This window comes from Trichosurus vulpecula, chromosome 5, assembly GCF_011100635.1.
Source record: "Trichosurus vulpecula isolate mTriVul1 chromosome 5, mTriVul1.pri, whole genome shotgun sequence".
NCBI lineage: Eukaryota > Metazoa > Chordata > Mammalia > Diprotodontia > Phalangeridae > Trichosurus > Trichosurus vulpecula.
The window spans coordinates 43314418-43327009 of record NC_050577.1 but is presented as its reverse complement, the minus strand read 5'-3'; the positions used below and the strand labels follow the sequence as shown (position 1 = coordinate 43327009).

At 41.8% G+C, this 12592-nt stretch overlaps 1 protein-coding gene across 1 annotated transcript in view; it reads left to right on the top strand.

Moving 5' to 3' along the window:
• LARS2 (leucyl-tRNA synthetase 2, mitochondrial) overlaps window positions 1-12592 on the top strand; it is a 176645-nt gene that overhangs the window by 126948 nt on the left and 37105 nt on the right. Inside the window, exons 13-15 of the mRNA XM_036762051.1 lie at window positions 2657-2940; window positions 5411-5509; window positions 10808-10945. Of these exons, the coding sequence (XP_036617946.1) occupies window positions 2657-2940; window positions 5411-5509; window positions 10808-10945 (521 nt within the window). The remainder of the gene's footprint in view (window positions 1-2656; window positions 2941-5410; window positions 5510-10807; window positions 10946-12592) is intronic.

The window sequence follows — 12592 nt, the reverse complement described above, 5'->3', positions numbered from 1 at the left end:
ACCAGCACTGGTGGATGAAGTTTCCTCATATGGGAAATCCCAAGTCTAGTCCCTATTCCTCTTTGTGTATATGAACCTAAGAGTCCCATAGGTCCAAATGTACAAGACATTTTACTTTATAGTATTGTCTTTTGGATTAAAGTTAAACCTATTTGTTTTTCCCAAAAAAGAAATATAGATGGGGGTACCTGTACTCTTTCTAGATGCAGTAGTACCCTTCAGCTTAAAGTCTGTCTTTTTTTTCCTTAACCTGAAAAGCTAACAACATATTCCTCAGCTTTATAACCATAACCTAGGAGATGGGAAGGAAATAGACTACTTAAATAAAAGGGCTGCTTTCAAGATTGCCTGCTTACCTAGGAAACAGGGCTCAGGTTTGCCCATGGCCACAGAACTCCCAAGGGGCTGAGCTGCCCCAGAATCCAGGCACTTCCTTCTAGTGTTCCCCTTGCTTCCTCCCATCCACAGCAGCCTAGGGCAAGTAGGATTTAAAGGTGGGTAAATATGGTGGGATTTGAGCTGAAGCCACCATTTTCAATTGTCCTGAAAACACGTGATCCCAAATGGGGAAAGAATTTAAAACGGCTACAACTAGAGGAAGGGCCAGGCTTTCTCCTTTCAAAAAAGGTAGTTATTTGCCATAGTTTACACCTCCAGTTTTTATATTTTCTCCCCATATCACTGGATCATTGCCCTCTGAATCACACAGAGCCTCTGTTTTTAGCCTGTGCTTGCTCAGTGCTCTCATAGTGATGAAATTTTCAGTGTGTTCTCAGTAACGTCAAGGTGTATATAAGCAAAACCCTAAAGGGGAAAACAGAATTGAAACTGCTGATCAAAATAAGGTTTTAGAAATGCACAGATAATGTCCTTCCTAAAGATGGGTGTCTGAGAAATAACTATATTTAGACTTTTCCAGAGGGAGTTATATTTTAAAATACACAGTTGCCACTTAGGCTACGGAACAGATATAAAAAGCCAAAAGGATTATTTCATTAAATGTAGAGGTTAGACTAGGTAATCCCTAGATTACTTTCCAACTCCCAGTTTCCTTGATGTTATTATGATACACATTTCCTAACTTCTCTGGTCCTTGGTTTCCACATCTGTAAAATGGATATGATAGCACCCACTCTGCCTGTCTCACAGGGTTGTTATGAGGATCAAAAGAGATAATGGATTTGAAAGTGCTTTGAAGAGTACTTTAGAAATGGAGGTGGGTGACAGTGGGCGAGATGACTCGTATTTATTCCAGATTATAGAATCATAAATGTAGAGCTCAGAGACCTGAGGGGCCATCTAACCTAAGCCCTCATTTACAGGTGAGGATACTGAGTCAGCTAGAAAGTGAAGTTGGAATCAGATGCAGGCCTGATGACTCCAAATCTGACACTGCACCTGTCACATCCTGCTGCTTCTGAAATGATGAGGATTAACTCGTCAGTTTGGAAGGTTCCTCTTCTAAATATCTGGGCTTTTTGTTTCTGGTTTGTTTTGTTTTTGTAAGGTGGCAGTATAGCCAGTGGAGAGAAAAACTCTGCCCTGGGAGTCAGAAAACCTGTTTGGGCAAGCCACCTATTCACACTAAGCTCACCCCAACAGGAACACGCAGTAAATTGCTATCAAATTTAAGTTGTTAACAACAACAAAGCTAATGTTTCATAGTGACATAGTTACTGCTTCTATGATGTAGCAAATTAAGTGATGCCGTAGATAGAATGTTGGACCTGGAGTCAAGAAGACCTGACTCCACATCCAGCCTCAGACACTCACTGTGTGACCCTGGGCAAGCCACTTCACTGCTCTTTGCCTCTGTTTCCCCATCTGTAAAACTGGGGTCATCATAGAACCCACCTCCTAGGTTCTTGTGAGTGTAAAATGAGATCATATTTATAAAGTCCTTTGCAAACCTTAAAGTGCTATATTATAAATGCTAGCTATTTTTAGCTGTTTTTATTGTTAATAAAATTTTTTTCCCCAATTTATTAGCAATTCACCAGCTAACAAAGTCCCTATCGAGTGTTTTGTATTATTGGAATTGTTTTGTAGAAGTAAATTTTCACATTTTGCTTTGCTCTTCTGTTACTTCCACAGTTCAGGGAAGTCATGAGCCATGTTCATCGAACCATTTTTGTGGTTCACTAAGCTCTTTGAAACACATCAGCTGTGAAGGAAGGTGTCATTTCTTTACTCCTAGTCAATCATCTTACTTTCCAAAAAACTGGTGACATTTATTTGTGGTAAACTGATTGGGCCTCCCAATCTTAATTCACTCTTCTGTGGACCTAGCTTCAGATTCTTTCCTGATGATCTGCTCGGGGAGGGATGGTCTTTACAGCTATAGTTGCGTCTTGTTCTCTGTATGAGAACATTCAGTAGAGGTGTCGGCCATCAACACCATTGATCCATCTGGCAGGAGACATCATTGCCAGCCCATCAATCAGTGAACCGGCATTTTTTTGAGCACTTAATATCTTCCAGGCACTATGCAAGCAATATGACAATGTTCACATGCCTCTTTGAACAACAAGAGAAACATTAGTATATTTTTAAAACTTCAGTGGAGAGGGCCCTTGGAAAAAGACAGGTGGAAAGAGGAATGATGGGTATTGTGTACTTATCCATAGAAAAATAGGATTTCTTTTCCTTTCCTCAGTTCACAGGCATGACTAGGCAAGCAGCCTTCGAAGCCCTGACCCAGAAAGCCAGAACTAGCGGAGTAGGTGGAGAGATAACAAGTAACAAGCTAAAAGACTGGCTGGTATCTCGCCAGCGTTACTGGGGCACACCAATCCCTGTGATTCACTGCCAGTCCTGTGGAACTGTCCCTGTGCCTTTGGAAGACTTGCCTGTGACTCTACCCAACATCACGTCCATCACGGGCAAGGGAGCCTCCCCCTTGGCCACAGCCTCAGAGTGGATAAACTGTTCCTGCCCCAGGTAAGCAGCAACATGTTTCTTTCAATCAGAGTATATTTTAACCAAATGGCTACTGTCGGTGCTTGCCATCTTCCCTCTGCGTTAATGCCATTCCTTTTTTCCATAATCATACCAGATGGGAACGGGAACAGTGTGTCTTTCAGGGTTTCTTCAGTAATTGAAAACAGAGGATATAAAATGACTTGGCCTAATATCTGAAAACTTCAGTACCCTCTCCTGGGCAAGTGCACCAGTTCATAGTCCTCCTTCTAACGAAAATGGTACCATGGACAGAAGCCTGGACTAGGCGAGAGACCTAGATTTAAATCCCAGCTTTGACATTCATTTACCCTGGGCAAACCACTGAATGCCCCTGAGCCTCAGATTTCTCATCTGTAATGTGGGGAGATGGGGATAATAAGATATACTCCCTATAATGCTTATGTATTACTCAAAAGGCTCACTCCTTTATATCATGAATACTTTCTCCAAGAAGAAAGTCAGGAAGCACTGGGCATGTCAGGCACTTCAAAATCACTAAAAGTAAAATCAGTTTAATAGATTGGAAACAACTAGCTGCCAATATAGGAGTTGTTTTGAAATCAGCTATAAATACAGTTATATCATTGTCTAGCAAAGACCTGAGCCAAGATCAAAAGCAATGGCGAATTAGAAGAAAGCGTAAAGATGATCAGAAAACACTTCATATAACATCACCTCTCTAACGAACTCAATTCTGAAAATGTGAATAGGAGTACATTGCTCTGATCATCATTGTTTCCTAGAGAAGTTTAACTGCTACCACAAAAAGGCCCTCCAAAAATCAGCAAAACCCAGAAACTACCTTAGCCAGTATGCAGTTGCCACTCTCCTTGCCCAATCTGATATGACAGCCAAGGACAATTCCAGTTTATAATAAAAACTAATTTTTAAACCATTATAGAGGTATGAGATTTTAAAAAATCACAAAATCATAAATTTAGGGCTTTTAATCCCCTTGTTTTATACCCAGTCACATAGGTGGTAAGTGGCCGGGCTAGGGTTTTAAGTGAAGCCCCTCAACTCTAAACCCAGTGTTCTTTCTCTTACACCACTCTGCCTCCCAAGCTATAGGGGGTAACCGACAATGGAGAAAGCAGTAGAGGGGAAAATGAACCCAGGGGAAGCTTAGCCTGAGAACTAACTGAACCAGTTCATCCCAGCTGCTATTATAGATAAAACTTGGAGCATAACTGATGCATATTAAAAAAAAACCAGACCTTTCCATGGCCATCTTTTTCATCATTAACGGCAGTGGGGCTACCACATTTATACTCACTGATGCGCTCTATAAAGCAGTATAAATACCAGTTAAGAAGATGAAGTTGGGGAGGGCAAGAAGACCTGACCGGTATCTAGTGAGGAACTCAGCACTGTGGCCAATATCATTTTAAAGACTCAGGTATTGACTTTTAAGTTTTCTCAAAAGGGGGGAGGATTCTAGAAGAACAGAAAAGATGCCAGACAGTGTTATTACACAAACCAAGGCAACCAAGAAGTCAGCAACGTGAAGGGAATGCCCAAATTAAGCAAATCCTGGGTCCTAAAGCATTGAAATAAGGACAGGCTGTAGCATTAAATACTCTGAGAAAAGCACACTCATCCATTGGGATGGATGGGACATTAGTCAGGTGACAATAGAGCATCTCCCATGGGCCTGACCAGCATCAGTCATAGCTGCCAAAAGATATCCAGAAACTTGGAAGACAATTTCAGGGCTGCCAGTCTCTAAAAGTCACCAGGGGCCAGAAGGCATTGTAGGTTAGACAAGGCTCTTGGACAGGTGGGTAGGCTGCTGAAAAGCAGCTGCAGAGCTGTCTTCCTTCTGAGAACATCCTTTAACTATCTGAGAGTTTGGGAATTCTGTCAATGTATCTGCTGTCAGTGTACCAGATGGGTACTTTTGAACAGTGCACATATTATCTTGAGACAAAATACTGTCAACTCAGGCTGGCCCCTACCTTTTTTAACTTGGAAAATTTTATACTCTTCCAAACTTTTATCCATCATATAAACAGAGCATTATATGGCTTTCTGGAAGGGGTAGAAGGTGGGAATATAGTGGGATATGGAGGTGATGTAAAACAATGTATATCAATTGTTTTGAAAAGGGCATTATAGAGTGTTCATTCGAATTTATGTAATAAACACATTAATAGTGAATGTAAAATAACCTTTATCTTCAGATTATCTCTAAAAATATTGCCTATATTTGATTATTCCCCAAAATAAAAGATGGTTTTAATGTTGATTGTGTGTTAAAAGTATCCTTAAAAGCACTTACTGGTGGGAAACTAGATTTCCCTCAGAGACATATCTCCCAACAAACTCCTATAGCCGGGAATTCCCTGGTAGTCGTTGCTAGAGCCGAAGGGTTAAAAAGCAATGAGGAGTATTTATTTTTTCAAAAGCCAGTGGAAAAGTTCTGACCCCTAGCCTTATGTCTTTCCAGGTGCAAAGGTACAGCCACAAGAGAGACTGACACCATGGATACATTTGTTGATTCAGCGTGGTATTACTTCAGATACACTGACCCGCAGAATACTCACAGGTAAAACTCCCTGGCTCCCACAGATGGGCCATTTGGCCATTCTTTACTGAAAAGAGTGAAAATGAGCGATGAGATGATAGCACTCAGTTCTCCCAGGTTTGCCTAAAGCCTCAGTTGTGCCCATCATCTCCTCTCCCACCTCCATACCTTTGCCTGGTACTTACGTGCTTCTCTTCTAGTGGTGTAGGTTCAGATTCTCTGTCCCCAACCCAAAATAGCAGGAATAGTCCCCTCTCTCTGTTATTTGCAAAAGAAGCATACTTCCATGAAGAAGACCCCCTTCCTTTTCTGCTTCCTCACACCACAATGCAAGAATGTCATACCAGAGTGCTGCACTGGGAGCCAAAAGGTCTGGGTCTTCTTTTTTATTTACTCTGTGACTCAGATAAGTCACTTCATCTTTCCAGGCCTCAGGCATGAGACAGTTCACATTAGCTGAGGTTTCTTCTGATCCCAGGATTCTGCCATTCCCTGGGCAACCTTCATTTCTGCTGTCCCTGTATTTAGTTCAAGACCAGTTGTGCTCCACCATGACACATATGACACCTCACCTTTGGTCCTCATCCTTGGAGGTGCTTCTCAGCACTGACTAATAGGAAAAAACCTCTAGCCTTATTCAGTGGAGAAACATCATTATGAATATTATTGACTATATTAAAGTGATGGTGTGATGTATAAAAAGGTCAAGAGACATAGTTTCTGGGTAATTAATCATTTTATTAATCATGCTAGTGTATAATTAATCAAAGGGGTCACTACACTTTCGAATGCCAAAGACCCATCATGGAACCCACTCAATGTTTATATGCCCTTTAAAGAATGGGTGTTTCTGAGGGTGGCAATCAACTCTGATTGGTTAATAATTAATGAAAACAATGAATATTATAGTGAGAGGTGGACCTATTCTAATGAGGGGCTGGAGGACATGACTGATCAATCTTGCTCCCAGACCACCCCAAGCCTTGGGGAATCTAGACTAAGGATCTGCCCCTACCGAAGCCTAAGCAGAGCACAATGGGCCAGACTAGAATCTCTTTGTAAGGTTTTTATTGTTGGGTAGAGCAACAACTCCATCCACCTAGATAAGATGGTCTAGGCAGGGGAAATTTGGGGGAAATCATTTCTTATTTAATAATCATCTCTCTTGGTGGGAAATATGGGCCTGGCTTCTTTGCTGGTTAGTCTGTGTTCTACGTTAACATGAGCATAGTTCTTGATTAGACCCTTGAAAGGGCTCCGTCAAACCCTGATTAAAGCAAATTTCCTGAGGATATTTTTTTTCTTCCAGAAGCATTCCAAAAGTATTACCCAAATTAAATCGCTGATCTTCCATTACCAGGCAGCTGATCAATAATTTGCTGAATATTTCTAACTCATTTTCGAGACAAAGAGGCAGCAATTAATTTGATCAGAAGGACTGTGGAGCTAGCATAGGCATGTAGGCCTCTTGCATCTGAGTGCCAGCCTGCCAGAATCCACAGGGAACAAGCTACAAATCACAGTCATTCCTGGGAGTGCTTGGGTTGTCTCTGAAAATGTGTGGAATGTGCTCTGCAAAGTGATTTATTAGGCCTCGGATTGGTAGGAAACAGTGAGTCTGGTACCAAAGAATTGGTGGGCAGAAGGAGAGAAGGTCTGCGTCACCTTGGGCATGCCCTGCTCTTTATCTCCTTAGTCATCCTTTACCCATCTTTTTTTTTTCCATTTCTGGAGGGCTCTTCCGATGTTTTGTTCCCCTTCATGTTTTATATTTCAAATTTTTATTTGTTTCTCCTTGTAATTTAAAGTGCTAGTAGTTTACCGTGAAGTAAATGATGAATCAGAGACTTTACGAGCTAATATTTTACCCTCTAGAGAAGTAGCTTGGCATGGTGGAGAGAGAAGTGACCTCTTCTGACACCAGGAAGGCCTGGGTTCAGGTCCTGGCTCTGACAGATGATGGCTGTGACCAGAAGCTGAGGAACAGGTGCTGATGTGTGCTGGGAGAGGAAATTTCCTCCCAGGAGTTCCCCAGACCAATGACGTTGCAGGTCCTTTCCCTTGACACAAAAATGGCTAGAAGCCCCTGTGCTAAAGGAAGTGAATCATGACTGTCTCGACATTCTCAGTGAAGAAAGTGAAGAGTGCAGCTAATTGGAAGCTCGGCTCAACTCTCTTTGGAGAGTAAATAACGGAGCTGGCAGAATCTGTTTTATTTTGCGCCTAAAGGCACAGAAAACACCATCTCCTGAGACATGTCTCCTGATACAGTGTTTGCAAAAAGGTGACCGTCAGAGTCATTGCACCCTATATATTAACATTCGTTGTAGAAGACAAATCGGCGGAGAAGTTGTACAGAAAATTCAGTAAGAACTTCCAAATTAAACCAACCAACACGGTCCGTGTCAACCTTGTTTGATCTCAGGTTCTGATCTACACTCGGAGGAGGAGTTTCCTCCCTGGGTAGTTTCCTTTATCAGGTAAATCACAGATCCAGACCTTCACACACACACACACACACACACACACACACTCATAAAAGAGAGAAATTGATAATCAGAAGGTAAAACAATTCAAGGAAGGCTTGGTACTAAACCCACCTAAGCAAAATCATCAATCTGAGGGCATTTAAGAACGAAAATGAAAGGACAACAAACAGGAGAAAAACGCGGGGGAAATCTGCAAAGATGATTTTACAGCAAATATTTTCACCATCAAGGATCCACCTTTGGACTCTAACATCACAGTCCCAGGTGGGCTCCCAGAAGGGGCAGAAATGGCACCAAAGACAACAGAGATGAGAAGAAGAGTTGGATTGGACCCAAGTGGACCAAGCAGAGACGTGTGCTAGAAGTACTACAACTTTGATTAGAGCTTGAATTTCCCGGGTTTCTGAAAGAAGGGAAGCTGCCAAAGGCGTAGGAAAAGGCCTGGATGTTACTAATGCTGAGTATAGGCAACGAAGAGTTCCTCAACAACCACCAACCTACATACTTCCTTTCTTATCTATATGATATTTTTATGAGAATAATCTACCTACACAACAAGGGCATCCCTAGTGAAGGTGTTAAGAGAGAATAAACAGACTCTCACAGCTGATGTTTCACAATAGACCTCATCTCTATCATCACACAACTGACCAAAAGATGTAATAAATACAAGTTCCTAGTGTGATAAAAGCATTTAAGTAGAGCAAAACTCCATCTTGTAGGCTCTCTTCCAACCGTATATCAGAAGTATGAAGGATAACCCCTACCGCCCCTAGAGATGATGAGCTCCTGTGGATGCCAGTTGCACTGGTCACATCAATCCTCAGAATGGAGCCTCTTGGACCAGATTCATAGCCCCTCCAGAAAATCTGCTCTGATGTTCTATGTAGGAAAAACCAGACAGATAGAAAATATCTGTTGCCCAGGTGATTATGTCTAGTCATATGAAAAATCTAGAAAGCTCCTCCCATCTGTATGAGTAAGGATAGACTGAAGGATGGATGGACGGATGAAGATAAAATTTGGATTCAGTCAAAAGGCCACACCTAAGGATTTAGAAGGCCACACAATTCCCACCCCTGCCCATGGGAGTAAATCTCCTTTAATTACCACAAACTTCTCCCATAAACAAAAGCCCATCCCTTTAATGTCCAGCTTCTGCCGGCCATGTTGCATGACTGCAAATCTAAAAAGAATGTGATGGAGGGGGAGTGGGGGGAGGTGACAGTAAGACAGGCTGAGTGTTCCCCAGTATCCTCTCAGTGTCACAGCAATGGAAGCAGGCCCCAGGCTCATTGGATGAACCCCCTATGGTGAATTGATGAGAGCGTGTGGACAGTGGTTGCCCTCAATAGGCCAGCAGGATGTCTTGCAGACTGCGTTGTCAAAGGGATATCCAGATCAATGAAGTCCCAGATCCGTTAGAGTAGACCTAGTAAAAGGAGGCTCAGTCATCAAATTATCTTTTGACAGTTCACCCTGAAAAGGCACAATTATATTCAGTAGGCAACACACAGGCTAATAATTTTCATAGCAGTCCTTTAGTATGAGACTGAAATTCAGATTTGAAATGTCCAATGTTTTAGGGTTTTTTTTAATACCTCTGCATTTCTCTGTTATAAAAACCACATTGCCCTCTAATGGTAGAAACTCTCAAAGCCTCAATTATCCAGTAACAGTGATAAAAACTGAAGATTACTATAAAAATCAGTGTATGATCCCAGAATGGGAAAGGACCTCGAGGCCATCTAGTACAGCATATGCCTGATCCATATCTGCCCACCCCCCTCCCACCTACAGCACACTCGGCTAGTGGTCACCAGGCCTCTCTGGGAGGACATCTAGGGAAGGAGAGCCCCCTACCTTAGTCCTGGGGCAGTCCATTGCACTTTTGGGCACCTCTGGTTGTTAGGAAGCTTTTCCTTACACTGAGCTGAGGTATGCTTCTGCACCATCCACCTGTTAATCCCGCTTTCACCTCCTAGGGCCAAAGAGAACTAGTCTGATCCCTCCTCTATAAGACGGCCTTCTACTATGTGGAGACAGTCATCAAACACCGCCAATCTCCAAATCTTATCTTTGCTAGCATGATCTAGACTAGGTCTTTTACCGTCTTGGTCATGTTCCTTCAGAGGGCACAGCTGAAAAGGACCTAAATTCCTACACGCACACACACATGCACACGCATGCACCACTTACTTTGTAAATGAGGAAATTGAGCAGATCAAGTGATGCACCTGGATATTTGAAATAGCTTTTCCCAAGACTTTTTGGTGAACCTCTTCTCACCATCATTTCATATGACACCCTTTTGTATCATGAGGGGCAACATGACATACCAGCTAGAGGGGCCTTAGAATCTGTAAGGCACCTCCCTAAGACATTGAGCTGTAAAACCCATGATGATCTGAAAAGGAAGCGTAGACAGGTCGCACCTCTGAATTACTGGAGGAATTTTGCACACTGGAAATGCCATACCCTGATGATATCACACGTCCAAGCCTAGAAAGGGAATATTGTCATTTAAAGTTTAGGTGGTCTGTTACGCTGGTTAAAATTCAATCATTCCACTTTAAAATATGATGAGAATGAGAGATGGCTAAGTGACCGTTCCTCTTATTAATAAAATGCTAGCATTATTAATAAAATGATTAATTACCCAGGAAAAAAAATATGGTTAAAAGAACAACATAGTTGTCATTCCTTGATATAATTTATTTCAAGGATATTCAGATAAAGTTACACTTCCCTGTCTAGAACCCAAGAGTTACACCTGCCTGATGAGCGCATAGTGGGGTCACTTGTGTGCTTTTCTGCCCCTTCCTTCTAGCCCCTTTAACAAAGCCATGGCCGATTACTGGATGCCTGTGGATCTCTACATCGGAGGAAAGGAGCATGCAGTGATGCATCTGTTCTATGCAAGATTCATGAGCCATTTTTGCAATGCACAAAAAATGGTCAAGCACAGGTAAGCATTTCGATTTCTTTGGAAAGTCAGTGGGAAATTGAATAGCATTCCTAAGTAGGAAGAAACAGTGATATGTGAAGGAAAAAATGGAGAAAAATTCTGTTTTCCAAGTAGATTTTACATATGAGGGTAAGCATCGCCCATGTGGTCTGTTGCTGCTTGTCCAGTGTAAAGAAGGATAAGTTTGGAATCTGGGGACCTGAGTCAGCTGGGTTTAAATCCTAGCCCTCTGCTTACTACCTGCGTGACCTTACATCAATCGCTTCTACCTCTTGACCCCTGGTTTCCTCAATTCCAAAATGATGTTGTTGGATCTTTGAATCTCTTCCAGCTCTAAATCTATGATCATGTGACCCAGAGTTTAGCTTTATCAGTATTTGTGTGTGTTGTCCCCAACATTAGTGAAAGATTTCAATACTAGGTCTGTTCTTTTTCCTTGTATGGGTTGAGCATTTTAAAGTTTCTAAGTTGCAAGACAGAATATTAAAAAGTTTGCCACATTGCGAGGCTTCTTGTAGTTTCTGTGTATGTTTCTGCCTCCCAGTAGGGTAGCCAGATTGTCCAGTGAAATTCTTCTAGTGCCATGCCGATGAGGATATGATGAAAGCAAAGCGGAGAACCAAGATAAGGATTTGCTGAAATTAAATCTGCTTTTGCTAGTCTGTGCTTGCAGTGTTTGCCTGGCCCATTAATAGGATTCGAGAAAATATATATTATTATATATTTCTACTGGATGTTTTTAAAACTCTCCAATGAAGATTCAGCTCTGATTTTTAACATCTTATTCACTACAAATATACCTTGATGAAGTGAACTAAATTCAACAACCACTAAGTACTCACTGTGTACAAAGCAGCCCACTGTGCAAAAATTTGAAAACAGAACCTCTAGAATTTAAAACAGAAATTCAGTAATGGTGATTCTTTGAATAGGTGCCTGACACCTGATACTCTTTCACTGACCTGTGTGACCATGGGCAAATGACATAACCTCCCTGGACCACCATGTTTTCATGTCAAATGAGCTTGGCCTAGGTGATTTCTGAGCTCTTTTCCAGCTCTAGATCTATGAGAGAGCTACATCTCACCTCATTAGATAACTATTCATTGGTCAGTCACATGCAAAAACAAGCTACTCCTCCCCACAGAACATCCTAAACAAAGCCTGATGCAGCCGTTATAAAAATGTCATTAACGGAGATCACAGAAGATTAATAGCTTTAGAGAGAAGAGATAAAAATGGACGATTGTGGAAGAAAATGACTAACATGTATTACACCTGGACTTAAAGGGCAGGTAGCACACAGGACCCTCATCCCCCTCAAGTTGCCTCTAGGCAGAAAAAGAGCATGGGAATAGTTTCTGGCTCTCTGAGGGTAAGGAAAAGGTGTCATCCATTTTTTTTTTAAGATAATAGATTTTTATTGCTATCTTTCCTTTTACATCACCTAGATTTCCCCTCTGTCGTTCCCTCCTTATCCCCCAGAAAGGAATCCCTCATTCCAACTTTTTTTAAAGAGAAAGAAAAAAAAGTCAGCAAAACCATCAACACATTATCTGAATGTCACCTGTTTTCATGTCAGCTGTAACTCCCAGTTGCTTGCTCACATTATCCACTCATCCAGTCCATTTTACAGATGAAGAAACT